Source organism: Quercus suber, unplaced genomic scaffold, assembly GCF_002906115.3.
Source record: "Quercus suber isolate HL8 unplaced genomic scaffold, Cork oak 2.0 scaffold_591, whole genome shotgun sequence".
In the NCBI taxonomy this organism is placed as follows: Eukaryota; Viridiplantae; Streptophyta; class Magnoliopsida; order Fagales; family Fagaceae; genus Quercus; species Quercus suber.
The window spans coordinates 222583-248201 of NW_027070036.1; the positions used below are offsets into that span (position 1 = coordinate 222583).

Below are 25619 nucleotides of genomic sequence, written 5' to 3' on the forward strand. Positions count from 1 at the left end.
GAGATGGTACCTGCATGCATGGAACAGTCAAAAATCTACATCAGTGATTTTTTTTGATGAATTATGTCAATAATTTTGATAACTACCATCTCTCTCCAACATATTTTACCCATTCCCAGAAATCCTAAAATTTCTTCTCCTCTTCTTCTACTGCTCGAACATCATTGATCAATCAAAACAATGCCTATGGCAATCCAAAATCTCATACTCTCTCTCCTAATTTTCTCTCTCTATTCAGTCACCGCCCGCTCCTTCTTCATTCTCTCTGAAGAAGATTTCAAAGACACCTCCACATCCTCTTCTGATGACTACTTGGCCAAGTGGGACGAGTTCGACCCTGTCTCCTGGCGCTCAGTCTTCGAGCCTGACTCCAGCTACGCCAATCCCGTCTCTGTTTCGGAGCTCGATTCGATGTACACCTCTGGAGTCGCCAAGGTGGTCTCGGCGGCGAGCTCGGGCTACGCGCGGGTGATGGAGGAGGCTGTGTCGGAGATCGATGCAGCCGCATCTGAGGGACATGCATGCGCACGCGATCGAGGTCGGTGCAAGGGTTTCTGTACGGGACGGGAATGATGGGAGACAGGAACAAATACAAAGCTTTACTGTTCCATCACTTCGCTGCCAATGGCGGTTACATGCAGTCCAAGATGGCCCTCGCTTATAACTACAAGCGCCATGCTGTGAGCGAGCGACGAGGGGTTTTTACTTTTTTTGAAAAGTGAATTTATTTTATGGGAGTTAATTCAACTGATAAAATGTAAGGTGAGATATGAAATTTAAATCTAACCTACCAAAATTGATTAATGACTTGTTCTATTTTAAAAAAAAAAAAAACTATAGTTTGAAATTCTCTATCATATACACCTATCAAAATATTAGTAATAGTAATAATAAAGGTAAGTTTGAAAAAGAAAATCTACGACAAAGTAGTAACGTATTCAATATATTATATGTAGGTTAACCAAAAATATAAATATATATATATATATATATTATATGTATGGTTTTTGCACATTAAAACTTCAATTTTTTATTTTATTTTTAAAGGCATGATTCTACTTACTAATGTAAAAATATCTAGTTATTACACCAAGTACAATTTATGTAGGTCTTTTTTTATATAATTAATTTAGAATCAAATTTATGTTATTTTTGTAAAGCAATAGTATAGATTTGTTTATTTTAGCTTAACATGCATGTCCGCTTATTTATTATTCTTAACTAATCTATAGTTTTTTTTTTTTTAAGTCTTCACTTTATATATATATATATATATAATTTATTTTTTAAAATAAAATATTTCAATAAAAAAAATTTGTCCAAGCCTACTATGAACATTTGTCAACATGAATTGTTACAAGAACATAACTTAAAAACAATATCAAACTCTGGAATTTATCATGTATTGTGTAAAACAAGTTTTTACCTTTAATTATTTAGTTAGATTAATTTTGGTTCTCTAAGGTTTAGTACATATGCCATTTAGTCCGCTAATTCCTTAGACCACGTGGCTAAACTAAAATTTGACACATTATTACTCTGCAGTGAATTAACTTTATAATGTGTTGAAAATTGAGATACATGTCCATAGCACAAAACGCAAAAAAAGACTAAAGAAGAAGCAAAATAGTTTTATGTAAATGAGAAGCTTATGGCACTAATTGACACGACACCATTTTGCAATCTCTTTAGTAATTGTTTTAGTAAAACACTGCGGTATCACCTAGATATAGATTAGTTCCCATTTCTGTTATTAACTAAGTCCACGTGTTAGCTTGTGATTAGTGGTTAGATTAAAATTGTTTTCCCACTTAATCAGGGAAGTTTGTTAGTTTTTGCTCCTTTCTTTTCCATAATTCTATATATAAGGGATTAGATATTTTCTATCTATATTCTCAGCTGCTTGTAATTACTTTTACTTGTCAATAAGAAAACTAAGTTCTATTTAGTTTTCTTCTTCTTCGAAGCTTTGAGTTTTTACATAATGACTTTATGTTAAAATTCATTTTCTCTCCTCCTTATGGGTATGTTTCTAAAAAATTTATAATAATAAAAAGTTTATAATGACTAAAAGCAATCACCTTAGACTTTATGACTAAAATTGCCTATGAGCTATAGTTAGGGTCCAACTGCGCATTTTGACCTTGATTTTGCTTTGTTTACAGATGTATGATAAAGCGGTTAAGCTCTATGCTGAATTAGCGGAAGCAGCTGAAAACAGTTTCCGGATATCGAAAGATTCATTAGTGATTGAACCAATGAGGATTAACAATGGAGCAGAAGAGAATGAGGATGCACTAAGGAAGCTCCTAGGGGAGGATGACGAGGAGTTCCAGATGTTAAAACATCAAGCACTACTCAATGGGAATGCTGAAGCCATGTACAAGATTGGCTTCTTTTACTTCTTTGGTCTCAAAGGTTTAAGGTGCGACCATGCCAAAGCTATGTCATGGTTTCTCAAGGCTATGGAGGAGGGGGAGCCTAGGTCTATGGAACTACTAGGAGATGTATGCACGAGGAGCTGGGGTTGAGAGGAACTACACAAAGCACTTGAATGCCTCACCCTTGCCTCCAAACAACTACTTTTCTCAGCTTTTAATGGGTTGGGCTATTTGTATGTCAAAGGCTATGGAGTAGACACGAAGAATTACACCAAAGTAAGAGTTATTCATAGCTCTTCTACGCAAAAGTTAAAACATTTCCTTGATCCTCACTTGAATAATACTTGCAAGTTGTAACATGCGGTGTCTATAGTTTGATACAATTTATATTTTCAGTTTTTTTTTTTTTGAAAATGGGGTTGTTTAAATTTTTTTATTTCAAAAAAAGAACTACATGTTTAACAAAGTAGTACTTTGAAAAAATGTGATTTGAAACTGTTTACGTACAAGCCAGACAGTTTTTTGCCACCACTCGTTATATTAATCATTTTTATTACAGGCAATAGAGTACTTTGCAAAGGCCGCTAATTTGCATGATCCTCGCGGCCACTATAACCTAGGAGTAATGTATCTAAAAGGGATTGAGGTAAAGAAGGATGTGAAGATAGCATTTAAATATTTTATAGAGGCTGCTAATGCGGGTCAACCAGAGGTAATCTACCAGTTCGCAAAGATGTTTCATACGGGCGAGGGGCTTTCTAAGAAGAACCTTCCTATGGTAAATTCAATTTGATCACATTCTTTTATCGTCATTTGCTTGTTTTTTATGTTTCACAAACTTTATATTTCTAATGTACTAAGATATCTGTCTTCCTGTTGCTTTTTCTTTTTCTTTTTGACAATTATCTCTTAAAAGGAGTTATAACTTATAAGCCAGTTTTAGTTCAAATAACACCTCCTCTCGTTATAAGAGCAAGGAGAAGATAAAATTGTGAATTCATATAACTTCTCGATCAATTACTAATTTCTCAAGGGAATCATCCTTATGAATTTCTCTCCATATATACTACCTAATTATAAGGATGATTTCCTTGAGAAATTAGTATATCCCTACCACGTTTAGAATTTGATTCAAGTGACGTGTTGGAAAATATCATCAACAACAACCAACAAAAAAAAAATCAAGGAGAGCTAGCACATTGCCTGGGTGTGCTGTTGATTGCCCATGGAAAGTAATTGGGTCCTGATTTCGAAAACTTAAGATAAACATGGCAGAATTAATTGGGCCAATGTGAAACCAACTCATAAATAAGTACTACCAATTATCACTAGCATTTGCAATTATATTTAGAATTATTAAAAATATTTAAAAATAAACAGAAATACATAGAAAGATATAATTCAAATTAAAGAAATTCATTTAAAATAATAGTAGCTTATATTGATGAAAAGATGAGGAAGATTTGATTAGGATAGTTTGTTCATATATATATATTTATATATAAAGGAGAGTAAGGGTCATCAATGGGCCGGGTCGGGCTGACCCGGCCCATTTTTACTTGGCCCAAGGGCACAATGGACTGGGCATAATGAGCTATTAACTAGTTAACGGACCGGGTCAGGCTGGGCCGAAAGAGAAAACCCCAGCCCATGACCCTACCCAATTCAAATTTGCTAGACTACTAGAAAAATATATATTTAGTAAACTAAGTTTAGCACAATTACTTTAAGTATCTTAGTGATTGGGAGAGTTTTCTTAAGAAATTTTATTACAATATCTCAAGATCAATTCTTCATACACTTCTTATATATTTTTGTTAAAAATTCTAAATTATTGGAATGGGCAACATGTTAGGCTAACGGGCTGGGCTACTGGGCTAGCCCACCAGGTGCCCATGGGCATAAAAACTAGCACACGGCCTAACCCACTGGGCTAGTGGGCTACCCATGGGCCTCAATAACAACGGGTTGGGCAACCCATTAGCCCGATGGGCTGCCGGGTTTTTGGGCCGGCCTGTGGACCATGGGCTATTTGATGACCCTTAAAGGAGAGTAAGTAACGTGCCAGTAAATAAGAGTGAGTTTATTCAAATTAAAAAAATGACAAAAAAAAAAAAGAGATAAAGATCTTTAATAATATTATTAGTAGAAATAGTTGAAAATTACTTGCTAATTAAGAAGGTGATAGAGCGTTTGTATAGGATAGAATAGAGAAAATGAATAGATGAACTAACCTTGATTATTATTTATTTTTTTGAGATAGTATCAACTTATGACGTCCACTCTTAATGATACTGTTTATCATCAGACTAAGACACCAATCAGTTTTTTATGTAAGCGGGAATTGAACCTCAGATCTCTTATTTAACTATCAAAGACTTTACAAATTGAGTTAACTGGAACCCACAACCTTGATTATTTAATTTGTTAAGAATCAACAACCAAACTAAAAGTTTGGGACTTAAGGCTTTGTTATTGTAACTATTCTTTTTGACAAGTTATTTAATGGCAAGATAGTAAATGCTTTTGACCAATTAATTTAATTAACAACTACTTTGTCTCCCCAAGGAAAAAAATTTACAGGATTTGGATTTATCAAAGTACTTTCCTTCCCCCCCCCACCCCCAACCCCCCAAAATGATCAAAAAATTTTACAGTCCTTTTGAGAGTTAGATATTTGAATTGCATGGAAATTCCTAGCAGCTATCTTGAATCTTATTAAGTTGCCCTAACTCTGATTTATCTACCAATCAATAATTGAGCTTTATATGATTTCAGGCAATTAGATTCTACAAATCTGTTGCAGAACGTGGACCATGGAGTTTGTTATCAAGATGGGCACCTGAATCATACTTAAAAGTTGATGCGGGCACTGCGCTCTTCTTGTATTCAAAGATGGCTGAGCTAGGTTATGAGGTTGCACAGAGCAATGCTGCATGGATACTCGACATGTATGGGAAACGAAGTATGTGCATGGGAGAATATGGATTGTGCACAGATGCAGAAAGGCATCAACGTGCACATTCTTTGTGGTGGCAAGCTTCCGGGCAGGGTAATCAATATGCTGCTGAGCTGATTGAGAACCCAAACCATATTCCTGTTGAGCCCTATTGACATTTTAGGAAAGTGAGAAACCACGATTTGAATAAAGCGAATGAAGTAGACAATCAGCTGGTAAACTATAGCTTCTATACTTTACATGTAGAAAAATGATATGTTGGTGCATTTTGCAAACTCTGTCCTAATTAATTAATCAAAGTTTGTAAATGATCCAGCTGTTTGAATTTTACTTTTTTTTTTTTTTTTTTGCGAAAAACCAAAAAAATATATAATTTATAATTTTATGCTTGTGGCAAATTAAACGTTTAGCTTTCCTCAATTTTTTGGTCAGATATGAGATATGTTGCATTTATTTGATTTCTTGTGATTTACTTGGGTTTCTTAAGATTATTAAATCTTTTTAAAGGTCATGCATCTTGTGGATTCCAGTTATCTTAACTAATAAAGTCTATAATTTTTGTATAAGAAATTTGGGGTTCAATCCCTGCCTATACCAAAAACTAATTGGTGTTTTGGTCTAATAATAATGAGCTATCATTAAGAACGAACGTCATAAGTTGAAACTCTCTATAAAAAAAAATGTCATGCATCTTGCATTTGGATTAATATTGATGGATATTGGTGGTTTTTTTTTTTTTTTTGGGTTACTATTAATTTGATAATTAGAATATGAGAGAGAAATATTTGAATCCTAAATGTCTTTGCTAAAAACATTAAAAAATGATAATTAATTGAATTACTAGGCTCTTGGTGAAATTAATGGATTTAAATTGAATGAGATTTTTTCCAATCATTTTTATTTTGAAAAATTGGCAGGGATCTATGGCAAACATCCACCATCTCATGGAACATACAAACCCCGAGTTTGCATTTGGATTAATATTGATGGATATTGGCAGTTTTTTTTTTTTTTTTGATGGTTAATTTGATAATTACAATATGAGAGAGGAAGATTTAAATCCTAAATGTCTTCACTAAAAACACTAAAAATTTATAATTAATTGAGTTATGAGGCTCTCAGTGAAATTAATGGATTTAAATTGAATGAGATTTTTTCCAATCATTTTTATTTTGAAAAATTGGCAGGGATCTATGGCAAACATCCACCATCTTAGGCGGTTTTATATTATATATATTATTTATTCTAGTAGGAAAAAAAATGCACGCACACATATATAAAACATATATATTTCATACTTTTGAATTTGTCACTATGAAGTCACACTATTATAACTGTGTCAAATAAAATCTCACTCTTTATTTTGATCGTTAGATTTTCTTTAATATAGTCTAACTAGAACTCAAAATAAAATTGCATATCAACATGCTTTTTACTTGATAGAAATATGAACGCAACCAAATTTTTTTCCCGAAACAGAGAGAGAACCTGACATTTATAAGGGAAATCATGTAAGTAGTAGTACCTTGTGAAAGTATGATGTTTAATCTATAATAATAATTATGGGGATAAAAGCCTAGGTTCATATATTTGGCCTTGGGACCTATTTGAGGATGTGAGTATGTCCGAGGAAGAACAAATGATTGGGAGGCCTCATAGTGGAGAATCAAGTAAGGAAGGGATGGGAGAACATAGTCCGAAGAGTATATCCTTCTCGAATACGATAAATATCGGCCGAGTAAGTACTGAAGCGATTTAGGTGATCTTCCAGAAAGTTCCAACAATAAAGATGAACTTCATGCACATACAAAGATGATAAGAATATAGAAATATCTAAAAGAAAAGCAGCTACCACCGCATTAAATGCACTGCAGCAACTTTTCTGGTTGCATTTATGTGAAGAAGACCCCTGAACAGTGCAGTCTCAACCACCATTACTCACAAAGAGCCAAAAAAGATATATGATGGAATATATACTCAAGTAAAGGTTTAGATGATTAACAAGTGTACGATCAAGATAGTCTGGAAGGAAACTATATAATGTAAAAGACCTCCCATAAGAGGGGGATCGGAGAATATCGGAAAGTAAGAGGAAGGAAAGAAGATTTACTGTAGCATTAAGAAGTGTATTTGCTTTCTGAAAAAGTAATTCATTTCATAGTTAATCTCTTCAGACACTAATTTAATCAAGTTCTAAGTGTGTTTTGGTGTTTATTCAGCTTTTAAATCCTTATTAGACGTTGTTTAATTCACAAATTGTCTAACTTTTTCACCCACTCTCTACAAATTCATTGTATTTGGTTCGTGAGGTTTACATCTCATATCTCTTGGGCTTGGGCTACAAATTGTGACCTTACAATAATAATAATAATAATAATAGGTGAAACTGAGAAGAACTTAAATTATAATTCCAAATTAGAGTTCTAATTTTGCACCATGTGTCATAAATTATTTATTCTCAAATAGTTTTATTTCTTAATTTTAGAATCAAATGTGGGACCACATCATAAATATTCATCCAAGTGAGTTATTAAGTACAAAAACCAAAGAGACTAGAATAAATGAATTGTAAAACTAAAAAAAAAAAAAAAAGTACTTCACAAGGATAATAAATAAATAAAAATGGACAATTTACATTTTATACCTAATAATATCCTTAAAAAAAAATTTAAGAGTTAATAAAATATAAAAATGACTATTAATAGTATTTCAAATATATTTCAATTATATTATGCATTTTATTTTATATCTTTAAGTGTATCCATGCATATGCATGGGGTTACAAGCTAATTTGTTATAATGATAAAACTTTTTTTTTTTTGTTAAATTGGTTCTAACTTCTAAAGTTTTAGAGCATGTATAATTACTCTATTTTCTCAATGTGTTTTTTTTTTTTTTCTATTTTCTTTTAAAATTTGGTCACAAGAGCTTTAAAAAGTTTGATAAGAAAACAACTCTATGCACTATGATTTGTTCTTCTTCATCTTTTAGTTTTATGTTACTGTTTTGGTTTTTATCCACCAAAAAAAAAAAAAAATCTATTTTGATTTTGCGTTTTTTTTTTTTTTTTCAATTTAATAGATAGACATCATAGGTTGAAATCCTCTCAAAAAAAAAAAAAAAAAAAAGGTCATGCATTTAGCATTTGGATTAATATTGATGGATATTGGTGGTTTTTTTTTTTTTTGGGTTACTATTAATTTGATAATTAGAATATGAGAGAGAAATATTTGAATCCTAAATGTCTTTGCTGAAAACATTAAAAAATGATAATTAATTGAATTACGAGGCTCTTGGTGAAATTAATGGGTTTAAATTGAATGATATTTTTTCCAATCATTTTTATTTTGAAAAATTGGCAGGGATCTATGGCAAACATCCACCATCTCATGGAACATACAAACACCGAGTTTGCATTTGGATTAATATTGATGGATATTGGCAGTTTTTTTTTTTTTTTTTTTATGGTTAATTTGATAATTACAATATGAGAGAGGAAGATTTGAATCCTGAATGTCTTCACTAAAAACACTAAAATTTTATAATTAATTGAGTTACAAGGCTCTGGCTGAAATTAATGGATTTAAATTAAATGAGATTTTTTCCAATCATTTTTATTTTGAAAAATTGGCAGGGATCTATGGCAAACATCCACCATCTTAGGTGGTTTTATATTATATATATTATTTATTCTAGTAGGAAAAAAAATGCACGCACACATATATAAAACATATATATTTCATACTTTTGAATTTGTCACTACGAAGTCACACTATTATAATTGTGTCAAATAAAACCTCACTCTTTATTTCGATCGTTAGATTTTCTTTAATATAGTCTAACTAGAACACAAAATAAAATTGCATATCAACATACTTTTTACTTGATAGAAATATGAACGCAACCAAATTTTTTTCCCGAAACAGAGAGAGAACCTGACATTTATAAGGGAAATCATGTAAGTAGTAGTACCTTGTGAAAGTATGACGTTTAATCTATAATAATAATTGTGGGGATAAAAGCCCAGGTTCGTATATTGGGCCTTGGGCCCTATTTGAGGATGTGGGTATATCCAAGGAAGAACAAATGATTGGGAGACCTCATAGTGGAGAATCAAGTAAGGAAAGGATGGGAGAACATAGTCCGAAGAGTATATCCCTCTCGAATACGATAAATATCGGCCGAGCAAGTACTAAAGTGATTTAGGTGATCTTCCAAAAAGTTCCAACGATAAGGATGAACTTCATACATGTACAAAGATGATAAGAATACAGAAATATCTAAAAGAAAAGTTGCTACCACCGCATTAAATGCACTGCAGCAACTTTTCTGGTCGCATTTATGTGGAGAAGACCCCTGAACAGTGCAGTCCCAACCACCACTACTCACAGAGAGCCAAAGAAGATGCCTGATGGAATATATACTCAAGTAAAGGCTTAGATGATTAACAAGTGTACGATCAAGATAGTCTGGAAGGAAACTATATAATGTAAAAGACCTTCCATAAAAGGGGAATCGGAGAATATCAGAAAGGAAGAGGAAGGAAAGAAGATTTACTGTAGCATTAAGAAGTGTATTTGCTTTCTAAAACAGTAATTCATTTCATAGTTAATCTCTTCGGACACTAATTTAATCAAGTTCTAAGTGTGTTTTGGTGTTTATTCAGCTTTTAAATCCTTATTAGCCATTGTTTAATTCACAAATTGTCTAACTTTTTCACCCACTCTCTACAAATTTATTGTATTGGACTCATGGGGCTTACATCTCATATCTCTTAGGCTTGGGTTACAAATTGTGACCCTACAATAATAATAATAATAATAATAATCTATATATATAATAATATGTGAAGCAGAGAGAAAATCCAATTAGATTTCAATTGGATTCTCAATTTTGCGCCACTTGTCCTAACCAAAACTCAAAAAAAAAATTCTAATTAAACTATAAATTTGACTCCAATTTTGTGTCATGTATCTTATCTAAATTTTCTAATTTTTGTAGTCAAATAAATGATGCATTAACATTTAACACATAAGCCAAGAAAACCACAATGATAATGTTCATTAGCCTAAGTAAGAACATCTCACCTGCACACTTTTATAGAGATTATAAATTGGACTCCAATTTTGTATCATGTATCTTATTTAAATTTTCTAATTTGTGTGCCCAAATAAATGATGCATTAATATTAACACGGAAGCTAAGAAAACCACAATGATAATACTCATTGGCCTAAGTAAGAACATCTCACCTGCACACTTTTATGGGTGATCTCAATAGAGTCTAGAGCTCTTCTAATCCCATAACTAGAACCAAGGAGTCCAATGAAAAAGACTATAAAAGTAAAATATCATCTCCTTCTAATTCCATATCGTCATCCCATGTCTCCTCCTCTCTCAACCTTTACCAACTAGATCTACACACTACCCTCTCCTTCTTACGGATTTCTCAGAGCAAGGTCAAGTTCAAACACAATATTCAATCTCACTCTTCCTTACTTCACGCTCTCATACATTAGCGCTTCATTGGCGCCTCCAAGAAGATTCCAAGCTCAATGATTAGTTCTTATTTTTTAATAGTTTTTAGTGTGTCTGGATTAAGATTTTGTTAATTTGTTAAAAGTGGACAAAAATATAATCATATATATTATATTAAGTTGAAGTTCAATTTTAGAATTCAAATCGAATCAAATTAATTTCTAAATGTAGTTTAATTTTGTGCTATGTGTCCAATTTGATTTTTAAATGTTGATGTTAAGTTACCTCCATTCATAATGCTCAATGTGGAAACTTAATCTACCAAGATAAACATCTTATCATCACAATCTTGCAATATTATTGTTTTAATCATTTTCAGGTGTGGATTTTGAGATTAAGTTACTCATAATTGGTGGGAGAAGATTGAATCTTACAATTTGGGACAAAGGCAACTGCTAGAATTATTTTGGATTACAGTTTCATTTTAATCTTTGATTAATGATGCTTTTGGAAGTGATAGTTTATGCTAACATGTAATCTTTCTCTTCTTTCAAGTTAGTCATTGCTTTTTGTGCATAAATAGATTGTAGAGCTATTAACAATTGATGAAAGATATGTATATATGATTTTTAGTTAGATGAACTTTTGGATTTTAATAGAAACATTTAACTTCGGATGTTGAAAAAAAACAAGAAGGTAAAATGTTCCGTAAATTTTAATTTTGTGAAACTGATTAATGGCAATTTGAAGTGTTAAAAGAGACAACAATATTGACTTTGGCTTGAAACATACTCAAAATAAACTCAAGGACAGTGTATTAGACATGTCTATAGGGGAAACGTACTATCTGATGACATCTCCACTAAAAACTGTGAATTGCAACACACTTCTGATTCCAATACACTATTCATGTCCAATTTAATTAGAAACTTTTGAATAAAGTTCCATTAATGTCCCCTTATATATTTTAAATAATAAAATGCAATATTCCTCTTTTTTATTCATTGTTTTATCTAATGCTATCCTATGTATGATAAACCAAAAAAAAAAAAGACCAATAGCATTACGTAAATAATAAAATTCAATATATATTTTTCATTGTTTGATTTAATTCTATCATTTGTGTGATAAACCCAAAAAACACAAAAACAAAACAAAAACAAAAACAAAAAAAAATTGGCCAATAGCATTATTACAATTAACCAGTCTCGTGCGGTAGCACGGGGTTACATACTAGTAATAATAATAGGTGAAACTAAGAAGAACTTAAATTATAATTCCAAATTAGAGTTCTAATTTTGCGCCATGTGTCCTAAATTATTTATTTATAGAGTTTTATTTCTTAATTTTAAAATCAAATGTGAGACCACATCATAAATATTCATCCAAGTAAATTATTAAGTACAAAAACCAAAGAGACTAGAATAAATGAATCGTAAAAAAGAAAAAAAAAGTACTTCACAATAATAATAAATAAATAAAAATGGACAATTTACATTTTATACCTAATAATATCCTTAAAATTTTTTTAAAGAGTTAACAAAATATAAAAATGACTATCAATAGTATTTCAAATATATTTCAATTATATTATGTATCTTATTTTATATCTTTAAGTGTATCCATGCATATGCATGAGGTTACAAGCTAATTTGTTATAATGATAAAACTTTTTTTTTTGTTAAATTGGTTCTAAAGTTTTGGAGCATGTATAATTACTCTATTTTCTCAACGTTTTTTTTTTTTTCTATTTTCTTTTGAAATTTGGTCGCAAGAGCTTTAAAAAGTTTGATAAGAAAACAACTCTATGCGCTATCATTTGTTCTTCTTCATCTTTCAGTTTTATGTTACTGTTTTGGTTTTTATCCACCCAAAAAAAAAAAAAATCCTATTTTAATTTTGCATTTTTTTTTCCCATTTAATAGATAGATTGAAATTCCAATAAAATGATAATATATGTTTTAGAATTTCCTCTTTCATTCTTATAAACATCATTATAAAGGATAATCCCATAAAAGGGGTAAACTTTAGCTACAACATAATTTGAAAGAAATTCCTTCAAACAACTTAGGTGGCATATTATAAAATAACAAGTTATAATCAAGTGTCAACTTAACAAAACCATTTCCAACTTAACATTGTTAAGCTTCCCCTCCCCCTCCCCCTTTCTCTCTCCCTTCGCCGGTTCCCCCACCCCTCTCTCTCTCTCTCTCTCTCTCTCTCTCTCTCTCTCTCTCTCTCGGGTGCATGAAAACTTATTGAATCACATTCTACAAATTTTGAGTTGTGATTGAATCCCAATAAGTTTTTCTCTCTCCCACACCCCCCCCCCTGCGCACGCAAACACTACTCTATCTAACTCATCAAAATCTAAAATTTCACAACTTGACCTTCCTTACACAAATACCCAAATCTTCAATTTTGAATAAACCCACTTGTAATCTTTGATTGCATTGTAAACACCACACCCAAACTCTTAAACCACCGTTATTGTTGGCTCAAGCTCCTATCAAACCTCACTTTCTTTTACCACTTGCATGCCCACCACAAGCCCATGTCATTCAACCCATTGTCATCAACCTTAAGCTCCAACATAAGGACCACCAATGAGAGAGGCAATCATGGAACATACAAACCCCGAGTTGGTTGTTCACAACTTGGTTCTATACCAATTGTAACCTATTTTCCAATCATTGAGTGAAACTACTAAATTGTTGATAGACTTGATATTCTTTTGCTTTGAGAAAGAGACTCCCTGGAAGAGGTCTCAATTGAAAAAAATGTGAGTCTCTTAAAGTAGTTACAACCCATTCCATCTCTCAACTCATCCATGCACTCAAACCTTAATTCCATCAACCATATCAACATTTCTCTCTCCATTCCAAAATCTTATTGCATTACAATCAATCCCTAAGCCATTTATCCTTGAGAACTCATCCCACATCTCACCCACACTTCCACATTCAATTATAAACAAATCAAATAACCCTTGAAACATATCCCCTTAACCTTTTTCTTCAAGATTCCACTTGAATTTTTGAAAGAACACTCACCAATTATTGTGTTCCTAACACTTAGCCTTAATGCCTCTTTCTATCTCAACATTTTCCCAAATTTGTATTATCCCTCTCTTTCTCACTATCTCCTAACTCATCCCCATTGTCATGCCAAATTCTCTTCACGTAGAATCCCATCCTGTTTGACCCTTTCTCAATGGCTTCTCAATCTATCCAATGAAAAGAAAAAAAAAAAAAAAAAATTCTCACTGAAACGATGAGCTTTGTGAGTTCTCAGTACATTATAAGTTCTCCATCTTATCTTTTCGGTTGAGGGTCCGTTTGGATATTGCTTATTTTGCTGAAAATTGAAAGCTGAAAATATTATAACAAAATAATTTTAAATGTGTGAATAGTATCGTAGAACCTATTTTTAATAAAGTTTTGTTAAAAAAAGAAGTTTGTGAGTCCATAAACAGTATACTGACCACTAGAAAGCACTGAAATGTGCTTCTCAATGAATGAAAAAAAAAAAAAAAAAAAAAAAAAAAAAAAAAAAGAAGCAAACGCACTACATTTCAAATGTACCCAAACGGGTACTAAAGTCTCTATATAATTTTTTTTCTTTTTTCTTTTTTTTTTTTATGAAAAACAAACACACCAAAATAGATTAAACTATGTTTTAACACAAAGTCATTTTATTACTCTACAAAGTACAAACTACAAACAAAACAAAAACTCATTTTTATATATTGTAATAATAATAATAATAATAATAATAATAATAATAATAAGATAAGGAATTGAAATTATGACTTCCAACTCGCAATTTCTAATTCGAGAATTCTTTAACTGTGGTGGTATACGTGCTCACAAGATCGTGTTGTGTTAGCGTATGCTAACATGGCAAAATCTGATTGGCCAGGCGACAACCATTGACGTGGCATTCAAACACAAAATGTTCATTTCATAATCCCAAAATTACCCTTACTAAACGAACCAGTTTTACAAAATTCCACAATCTCTCTCCGTTATCTTTTTCTTCTTCTTCTTCTTCTCTCTCTTTCTTCTGCTTCAACAATCAACATCATCGACGAATCAAAACGATGCGTATCGCAACCAAAAACCTCATACTCTCTCTCCTAATTCTCTCTCTCTACCCTCTCTCACTCACCGCTCGCCCTTTCGTCTTCATTCTCTCTCAAGACGATCTCAAAGACGCCACTTCATCCTCCTCCGACGACTCGCCCCCCGATCCCACCACTTCCCATGACTCGTCCGAGTGGGACGAGTTCGGCTCCGAGTCCGACTCGCCGCACAAGTCCGAGGACGAGCTCGACCCAGGTTCCTGGCGCCCGATCTTCGAACCTGACTCCTCCTCGTCGGCCCCACCCGATCCAGTCCCCGCGTCGGAGTCCGATTCTCTTTACTTCTCGGGAGTCTCGAATATGGTATCGGCGGCGAGTTCGGGCGACGCGCGGGTGATGGAGGAGGCGGTGGCGGAGATCGAGGCGGCATCGAATGAGGGATACGCGCACGCGAGGTCGGTGCTAGGGTTTCTGTCCGGAATGGGAATGATGAGAGCGAGGAACAAAGCCAAAGCTTTTCTTTTCCACCATTTCGCGGCCGCGGGCGGTAACATGCAGTCCAAAATGGCCCTTGCTTATACCTACTCGCGCCAGGACGTGAGTGCTTCTTTGCTCTCCATTTTGATTTAGTTAGTTATTTAGTTAGTTGGTTTGTTAGTTAGTCCCTATAGAAATGATTAATTTCCGGGCTTAATTACAATGTTGGTAAGTTTAAAGTGATCGCATCGTCCTCACTCCATGAGGACTAAAAATGTTTATTTTAAGTATGTTAGGAATTTGAATCGATTACTTTTTAAAGTATTTTCGGGACTAAAAATGATCATTTTAAGTATGTTCAGGATTAAAATGGATAACTTTAAACTTGAGGAATAAAATTGATCACTTTTAAGTCTTTTAGGGACTTAAAATGATCGTTTTAAGTATGTTAGGGATTAAGCGATGACTTTAAACTTCAGGACCAAAATTGATAATTCTAAGTATTTTAGGGACTAAAAACGATCATTTTAAGTTTGTTTTGGATTAAAAGTGATAACTTTCAACTTTAGACTAAAATTGAGCTGAAGTCTAGGGACCAATATCCAGCCAATAATGTGTTTTGAGCTTGATTTTTCTTTGTTTGTTTACAGATGCATGATAAAGCGGTTAAGCTCTATGCCGAGTTAGCAGAGGTTGCTGTAAATAGTTTCCTGATATCGAAAGATTCACCGGTGATTGAACCGGTGAGGATTCATAGTGGAACAGAAGAGAATAAGGAGGCATTGAGGAAGTCTCGAGGGGAGGATGATGAGGACTTTCAGATTTTGGAATATCAGGCACTCAAAGGGAATGCTGGAGCCATGTACAAGATTGGCCTCTTTTACTACTTTGGCCTAAGAGGTTTGAGGCGTGATCATGCCAAAGCTATGTCATGGTTTCTCAAGGCTGTGGAGAAGGGGGAGCCTAGGTCTATGGAACTTCTTGGAGAGATATATGCACGAGGAGCTGGGGTTGAGAGGAATTACTCTAAAGCGCTTGAGTGCCTTACTCTTGCCGCAAAACAACAACTGTTTTCGGCTTTTAATGGGATGGGTTATTTGTATGTCAAGGGCTTTGGAGTAGACAAGAATTACACCAAAGTAAGATTTATCATACTTATATATATATATATATATTTGTAGCTTGCATTTAAATCACGACCACACCCTACACCCTGTAGAATACTGCAGTTGGTGGAGGTGGAACACTTAGTGGGATATATGACTTTTATTCCACCTCTACTTAAATGCAGTGGAGGTGTCGTTAATAAAATTTATTCATAGATCTACTACTCAAAGGTTAAAGAATTCCTTAATTGATACTAACTTGAAGAATACTTCGTGCCTGTTTGGTATTAACTTATTTTTCATTTTTTTGAAAATGGTTTGTTTGAAAAAGGTGTAACTAGAAGAAAGCTAAGTGTAGAAAAGTTGTACTTTGAAGTGCAGTTTGATATTGCTCTACCTCATGCTCTTTGCCCTCACTTGTTGTGTTCAAGCTGTTTATGGTCTATTGATATGTTAATTTGAGAATATATGCATCATACTAATCTAATTTTTCTCATTACAGGCAAAAGAGTACTTTGAGAAGGCTGCTAATAATGACGATGCTGGAGGCCACTATAACCTAGGAGTAATGCATCTGAAAGGGATTGGGGTAAAGAAGGATGTGAAGATAGCATGTAAATATTTTATACTGGCTGCTAATGCGGGTCAACCAAAGGCATTCTACCAGCTAGCAAAGATGTTCCATACGGGTGTGGGGCTTAAGAAGAACCTTCCAATGGTAAATTCAGATTGTTTATGTTCTGTTATCTCTGTTTTTTTGCCTTCATGTTTACAAAATTAATATTTTATGAACATTGCAACTTAGCCTTTTGCCTTCATGTTTCTTTTCCTTTTTTAAATTCTTTTGACAATTGTCTCTTACAGTTAGGTGATTTTCCTGCTCAGTGCTTTGGCTAACCTCATGACTTGTTAAGACTAGCTGTTATTTATTTCATGATCAAATTAATATTATTTATGATATTCGAATTTAGAAGAAACCATAAGTCAACGAGCTATAGCTCAAATAGCAATAGCACCTCCTTTCATTGTAAGATCAAGGTGGAGGGTGAAATCAGGATTCAAGCCTCACTGGGGCCATTTGTAACTTATTGATTAAAAAATATAAAAAGAAGAGAATTCAGAAGGAGCCATAACTTTGAACAAAGCTCAAGGTACTACATATCATTACATGCAAATTTATTTAAAATTATTTTTAAAAAGGCTGATTTATATATTTATTCCAAGATGTTTATAATATTTCTGCAGTTAATCTTAATCATTTTCAAAAATAATTTCCTTTGTTTAATGGTAAAACATGAGAATATCAAAGATGGATAAGTGCAAATACAAGGAAAGATTCGATTCGGAATGAAGAAATTTACTTAATAGGGGTAGTCCCTATCAATGAAAAATAATATTTGTAGAAATAGTAAAAAATGACATGTCAATTAGGGAGGGGATGGAGAGTTTGACTCTGTATAGGATTTACACGTTACCAAGATTATTCTGTTTTGGGAATTGGGACTAAGACTTGGTTTTTGTTGTTATTTAATGGCAAGATAGTAAATGCTCTTGACCAATTATTCTAACAACTACTTTGTCTCCCCAAGGAAAAAATTTTACGTTCACCAATGGATTTGGGCTTATTAAAGCAATTTGGGCTTATAATCCCTTTGAGAGTTTAGAACTAAACGATTGATTTGCAAGTAAATTCCTAGTAGTTATTGTGAATCTTATTTGTCCCAATTTGATTTATCAATCAATCAATAATTTGAGCTTTATATGATTTCAGGCAACTGCATTATACAAATTAGTAGCAGAGCGTGGACCATGGAGTTCGTTATCTAGATGGGCACTTGAATCATACTTAAAAGGTGATGTGGGCAAGGCATTCTTCTTGTATTCAAGGATGGCTGAGCTAGGCTATGAGGTGGCACAGAGCAATGCTGCATGGATACTTGACAAATATGGGGAGCGAAGCATGTGCATGGGAGAATCTGAATTTTGCACGGATGCAGAAAGGCATCAACGTGCACATTCTCTGTGGTGGCAAGCTTCTGAGCAGGGTAATGAACATGCTGCCTTGCTGATTGGGGATGCATATTACTATGGTCGGGTATGTGTCTCAAAGTGAAATAGTTCATTGGGTGCTCAAGTTTTCAAGAGATTTAGGTCAAGCAGTTTGGTCTCACGCAATGAGTTCCTTAATCTTCTTATCTTTTCTTAGGGTACCGAGAGAGACTATCATCGTGCAGCAGAAGCTTACATGCATGCCAAATCCCAATCTAATGCACAAGCCATGTTTAACCTTGGCTACATGCATGAGCATGGCCAAGGACTTCCATTTGATCTCCATCTTGCCAAGCGATACTATGATCAAGCCCTAGAGATTGATCCTGCTGCAAAATTGCCTGTCACACTTGCCCTTACAAGCTTGTGGATACGAAAGAACTATGCTGATGGTTTCCTGGTGAGTATCCTGGTCTGATTTACTGGCTTGCCTTCTTGCAATTCTAATACTATTATAATTTTAGACAATCAAGTGTGGCAAAATGCCTTCTCTATGAAACAGTTGCACCTTGCTGGTTTTCAATTTATTACCTGTAAAAAAAATTTAATTATTTTCGGTGTTAGACATTTTTTCTGATTTTAGTTCCCACACGAATAGAATTTAGACTGACATTTTCAACCCCAACTCCCCCAACACTTACTGGTAGGAGGAATATAAATGTACAGTACTTCTCCACCACACACACACACATACACAAAATTACAGTAGGTTTGAGAACCTGGCATGCATTCTGACCTGACTGGCCGATGCTCTTGCAAATGGCTCATGGGGCTTCTGAGCTTCCTTTGAATGGTGAAAAAAAAATAGGTGCTGGATCCCAATATGAGATGTTTGGTACTAAAACTTTTAGCATAACATTATATGAATATGTTGAACATTTTCTATATACTTGTTTTTTGGAAATTTAAATTACTACTAAGTTGCAATATTCTAGTAAAATTGAAATATATATTCTAGGTGAGGGTAATGGGAGACCTCTGATAGAGGAAGGAACGTGAGAGTCTGGTACAAGGTACAGTTCTGTTTAGCAGGTGCCCTATTTCAGAAGTTTGGCCTTTGTTGCCTGTTTCAGATGTATAATTAATAAGTGGAGAATTTCATCTCCATAAATTGTTAGGCACCATTTAAGTTAATATACCCAATATTCTTACCAGATACTTTTCCTCGAGGAATGCAAATAGAGGAGAAAAATGTGGAAAAATCTCTTGGTTTTTACCTTAACCCTAAGAGCTTGAAAATGTTGAAGACTTAAAAAAAAATATATATATATATATATATATAGTTCTCAAATTTTTTTGGGGGGGGATAAATTGAATTTCTCTATTGTGCTTGATCTTGTTGATTACAAAATTTCATTGAAAAAAATCTTCTGATACTGAATTAAGGGCTTAGTTTTATGTGTATTTAGGTCCATGTGATTGATTCTTTGCCTGAATTCTACCCAAAAGTAGAAGTTTGGGTAGAGGATGTGCTCTTCGAGGAAGGAAATGCAACCATACTCACACTTTTCGCTTGTCTCCTAACTGTCCTTTATCTACGCGAGCGGAATCGTAGGCATGCCGTTCCTGCAGCTGGCGAAGTGGCTGTGCCGCACAACCCTATCGAGCATGCTGCACCTGTACCCAATTAATTCATGTCACTAGTGGCCTACAGAAACCACAAGGCTATTTTATTCTCTCTGAGAAAAGGAAGATTTTTTCTACCATATGATGTACAGTTACATGTTTTAGGGCTCATTGTAGCATAGTCTTAAGTGAGGTGGAAATAAATTCACATGAAAAATCATGTATTTTACATAGATTTATTATATGCTCACTTTAGTTGCGGAAGTACGACTCTCAAGTTTAACCCCTTTTTGTTTTTGTTTTTTTTTGGTTGAAATTATTCGTACCAAAGAAGGATGGTAGAAGGTACACTTTTTGTCCTTGACATCATGAAGTGGTAATTCTTTTGGGGATTATTACGTGACAGATTTGTAAGATTCAAGCATAGAACTCAGTTTTGAATTATAATACTCAAATGAAGATTTTGAAAATTTTCTCTTGTTCCCCCACCACCTAAAAGAAAATTGGCGAGGCAATCTTCCTTTGTGATATACTGCCATGGCGGAAGTTGTTTATTTCATGTGTGAGTGTGATACATGTGGTAGTCAACATCCATATGCACAATATACTCTTGGTATGACCTGCATTGCCTTTGTAGAGTGGCAAATAGTGAATAAACTTGGTAGTAGAACATTTACATCAGTCCATCTAAAATTTCCTCCCTATTTTAACATAATAACTTACTTTTTCTATTTTATACAATCATTTTTACAAAACACTCATATCAGTTTATTTATTATACACTTTTTTATTTAAATAATTTTTTTAATCTTTTTTATTATTATTTTATTAAAATATCTTTCAAACTCACGTTTCTTCTCTCACTCTCTCATCCCAAACGGCAAAACCCTTCACTCAAACTCTTCACCTCTCTCTCATCCAAAGCTCCTCACAAAACTCTCCGCCTCTCAATCATCACAATCTTCTCAGTCGCTTATCTTAGACCCCTCATCTCTCTTGCAAATTTCTCTCATGACAATGGCTATGGAGACTAGTCCATATTCATCAGCGACGACTTGCACAAGGACTATGATGATTTGGGTTTGGTTTTGGGTTAATGGTTTTTCATTAATGGTTTATTTTGGGTTTTTTGTTTGATATGTTGGGATTGATTTTCCATTAATTTCATGTTTGATTTCCATTGATTTTTGGCTTTGATTTTCTATTGAATTTGTGGTTGGATTTTTATGTGTTGTAAAATGGTTGCGGTGGTTGGGTGGTGGTGGGTTGCATTGGTTGAGTGGTGGTGGGTAGATTGTTGATCGGCTGTGCAGATGAAGAGAGAGAGTGTGAGATGAAGAAGAAGAAGAAGAAGAAGAAGAAGGGAGAGAGAGCGTTTGACTATGAGAGAGAATAAAATATAATAAAATAATGATTTGCAAAGCTACAATCAATAATCGTGTAAATATGCTTGGTTATTGTAGCAAGTTTGGATTTTACCCAATAATACATTGTCTGATGCTTGTGAGTTATAGGCTATATTGTGTAAATTCTTACACTTTTTTCCATTTTGCACTCATTGATGTGAGTGCTCTTACTTGCATACCTTTTTCTAGGATGGCAATATTTGACAAAACTTGTGAACTCAAACCTGAGACAAACATAATATAGAATTAGCATTTTAGTGTTTAGCATTAATGTAAATAAGTTTGTCAACACGAATAGATATGAATAATAAATGGGTCTAATTTGGGTTGATACGTATAACCGTAATAACCTATTTGACCTAAATTACTAAACTAAATTTTAACAATTTGCCCTTTCTAACTAGGTATAGAATCCTCTCTCTCTCTCTCTCTCTCTCAATGCCCAGTCCCATCCAACCTAACTAGTATGACCTGACTTTCTAAAGGTGAATTTTAGGAATTTTTCCTTTCTAACCTCAGGTATATAAACCTCTTTTTCTCTCACACGGCTATTTTCCCCTCTTGCACCCTTATAATCGACACCCTACCCACTTAACTCCTTTCCCTACCTTCTTGTTGCCACCAGCCACTGTCACAATCATTAGCCCACAGCCTAAAACCCGCTATTGTTGCTACCAACCATCATTACAGTCACAAGTCATTGTGTTAAGAACTTAATTCTCCTGCATAGGTAATAGTGGAGCCAAGAATTTGTCTTTGGAGTGGAGCCAAGAACTTAATTCTCAGGCTTTTGATATTCATTGGGTTATGCTGGGATTGGTGGCGGGGTTGTTATCTAGTTGGCATCAATGGCTTGGGAAGCATTATTCGGAAATTTGAAACTTGGTTCCAGGGTGCTTAATGTGGAATGTGTGGTTGGAGCGAAATCGTCGATCTTTCAAAGATAAAGAGAAAACGTTGGAGGAGTTAAAGAATTACAGTCACAAGTCATTGTGTTAAGAACTTAATTCTCCTGCATAGGTAATAGTGGAGCCAAGAATTTGTCTTTGGAGTGGAGCCAAGAACTTAATTCTCAGGCTTTTGATATTCATTGGGTTATGCTGGGATTGGTGGCGGGGTTGTTATCTAGTTGGCATCAATGGCTTGGGAAGCATTATTCGGAAATTTGAAACTTGGTTCCAGGGTGCTTAATGTGGAATGTGTGGTTGGAGCGAAATCGTCGATCTTTCAAAGATAAAGAGAAAACGTTGGAGGAGTTAAAGATTTTATGCCAATGCAGTCTAATGGAGTGGTCTCGTTGCTGGGGTTTTACTGAGTGTTCTTCTCTCTTTGAGTTTATGCCTTCTCTTAGCTTAGTTTCCTAATTTCTCTCTTGCTGCTGTGTTGTGTAGTGTTGTGCTGTGTTGTTGTTATGTTGCTGTTGTGTTGTGTTGTGTTGTTATTCATCATCATGAACATCTTGTACTTCACTTTTATTTTTTTTTTTCCCCTATTAACAAAAGTTTTCTGTTTTCCTATCAAAAAAAAAAAAAAAATTGTCTTTGGAGGGGCATAGTATAAAATGAGACTACAAATTTTTCCTTTGTATATATTTTATCTATATTATGTATAATGAGAGGTGCTATGTCTACAACATTTTCAAAACAAATCTTAAGAGGCAATATTGTGAAAGTAGAGTAAAATGTTTGGAACGTTGCATTTTTTTTATATACAATATTCTAAAATAGAATTATAAATAAAATACTACAATTATTGACAGTATAAAAAAATATAATCCAATAAGAGGAATAACCAATCATATGCTTTTGTCAAATTAATAATGATGTATTATATTTATGTGCCATGTAATATATTATATTTATCATTCATCAAAATAGTATGGTTTTAATTTATTAAAAAATAAAGAATACAAAGAACTAGAGAAGGAAATCAGGAGCTAATTTACTTTCTGGTTGTAATCGTTTTGTATCCCATCCCTCTATTGTTACCCCCTTTTTCTTGTCTAATTTCCTGGGGTTGTCTCGGAACAGGGCTTGCCCAAGTGTATCCATTCACAGTATTTCCTAATAAATATTAATTATCCTTTTTACCAAAAAAAGAGAAGGAAAGCCACAAACCCGGGGACTTGGGGAAGAAATGAGAACATTTTTTTTCTTTCGAAGTGTAATGTTTTTAAACCCTACATGTGGTGATCTCTTGGAATTAGAGCAAATATTAAAATATTTTTAGACGTAAAAATTTGTAACTTACAAAAGGATTCAAAAAACAAGTTAGACCAATGACCAAAGAAGAAAAATTGTTACCCCCTTTTTCTTGTCTAATTTCCTGGGGTTGTCTCGGAACAGGGCTTGCCCAAGTGTATCCATTCACAGTATTTCCTAATAAATATTAATTATCCTTTTTACCAAAAAAAGAGAAGGAAAGCCACAAACCCGGGGACTTGGGGAAGAAATGAGAACATTTTTTTTCTTTCGAAGTGTAATGTTTTTAAACCCTACATGTGGTGATCTCTTGGAATTAGAGCAAATATTAAAATATTTTTAGACGTAAAAATTTGTAACTTACAAAAGGATTCAAAAAACAAGTTAGACCAATGACCAAAGAAGAAATTTTTTTTAATTTTTCCAGACACAAAACTAAGACAAGAAATAGTCAAGCTCATAAGAACGGTCTGTGAATTCATAAAAATTTTGGTGGGGCCAAGGTCCCCTTTGTTCTCAACGTGGCTCCGCCACTCATAGGCATGTGTGAATATTACGGTTTTGTGCCACTTGTGGGCTAAGATTATGTGTAAAGAGTTAGTTACAGTTTTCCAATGTAAGCATGTGTTAAAAACAATGAAGTATGTGTGTGATTGAAGATAGTTAGTAGGATATTAGTTAGTTAGTGCTAGCTAGCCAGTTCGATTGATACATTGACAAGCAAATCTTGGCCTTTGTATTATAATAAGCCCTAATATAAAAGGCTGCCACTATTGTAATCATGCATTGTAAAATGTTAAGCAAATTCTAGTTTCCCATACCTATCCTTTCTCTCTAGACACTTTTCTTTCTTAAAAGGCTTGAATACCTAGAATCAGCCACCCAAATAATCCAATCTACACTAATCAGTTCTTAACAAGTGACATCAGAGCAGTTCAATCTTAGCATAACTAAAAGAACTCGAGTTGAGACAAACTCGAGCATAATACCAGATCCTTAGGGATTCTGAACTAACAAATGAGGCACTAAATAAGCTAACGAAGGCTAAATAAAAGGCAACATGTGCCTCAGGTGCTTAACTTGCATGATCCTACAGCAAGAGATGCAACATTGATCAATTTGCCTAAGCCCATCAAACTTGAATTTCCAAGATTTAAGAGTGAAGACCCTTCTTTGTTGGATGTATAGGGCATATCAGTTCCCTAATTTCTACAATGAACCAACCCATTCTAGAATGCTTACTGCATCCTATCATAACTGTGAAGAAGCCTTGGTCTGGTTTCAAGATGCTAAGGAGGCAAGCTTGTTCACAATTAGGAAGGCTATAAGGAACACACTTAGGGTCAGTGTTTCTTGATGAATGATTTCAGTTCTTGATGATTGGGTAGCTAGAATTTGGTGTTTAGGTTGGAATTCATGCATGACCTTAGGATTAGAGTTTCAAGGTCTTTGATGATGCTTCTTGATGAGAGATGAAACTAGAGTTGATGGTAGTTTGGATTAAGTAATGAAGGTGTAATTAAGGGATTTGAGGAGAGAACATGACTGAAAGAAAGCCAAGACAATGTTGATGATACAGTATTTGACAATGCTCCAATATTCTTGATAAAAGAAGGCAGGAATATTGTCAAGCACAGGAGATTTGTTAGCCTGAAGCTAAAACACAATAGTTGTCAGTATCATACGATACGCGATATGTATCGTACGATACGTATCATATCGTGTATAAAAAGTTCCGTATCATATCGGCGTATTGTACATGCTCATGAATCGTACAATACATAAACAAGTGTTTTAAAATGAGATTTTTTGTTAAAATTTGTACTTTCATTTAAATCTAACAAGTTGTTAGACTTTTTTTTAACACAAAATTATTAAGTTACTTAATTTTGCATAATAAAATAACATATTCA

At 33.9% G+C, this 25619-nt stretch overlaps 1 protein-coding gene and 1 pseudogene across 2 annotated transcripts; both read left to right on the forward strand.

Annotated features, from left to right (window-relative positions):
- The first annotated feature begins 180 nt into the window (after positions 1–180).
- Positions 181–5495, forward strand: LOC112019544 (ERAD-associated E3 ubiquitin-protein ligase component HRD3A-like; annotated as a pseudogene).
- A 9324-nt stretch (positions 5496–14819) lies between these two features.
- LOC112019536 (ERAD-associated E3 ubiquitin-protein ligase component HRD3A) lies at positions 14820–20363 on the forward strand. Of its 2 annotated transcripts, none has more exons than XM_024052057.2 (6): positions 14820–15498; positions 16029–16517; positions 16987–17202; positions 18256–18579; positions 18691–18933; positions 19927–20083. In XM_024052057.2, the coding sequence occupies exons 1-6, from the start codon at positions 14920–14922 to the stop codon at positions 19954–19956; spliced, it is 1881 nt and encodes a 626-aa protein (XP_023907825.1). In that variant the 5' UTR covers positions 14820–14919; the 3' UTR covers positions 19957–20083. The 2 variants fall into 2 exon arrangements, with proteins under 2 accessions (XP_023907825.1, XP_023907823.1); XM_024052055.2 differs by having other exon boundaries at positions 14822–15498; positions 19943–20363.
- Positions 20364–25619: the final 5256 nt, after the last annotated feature.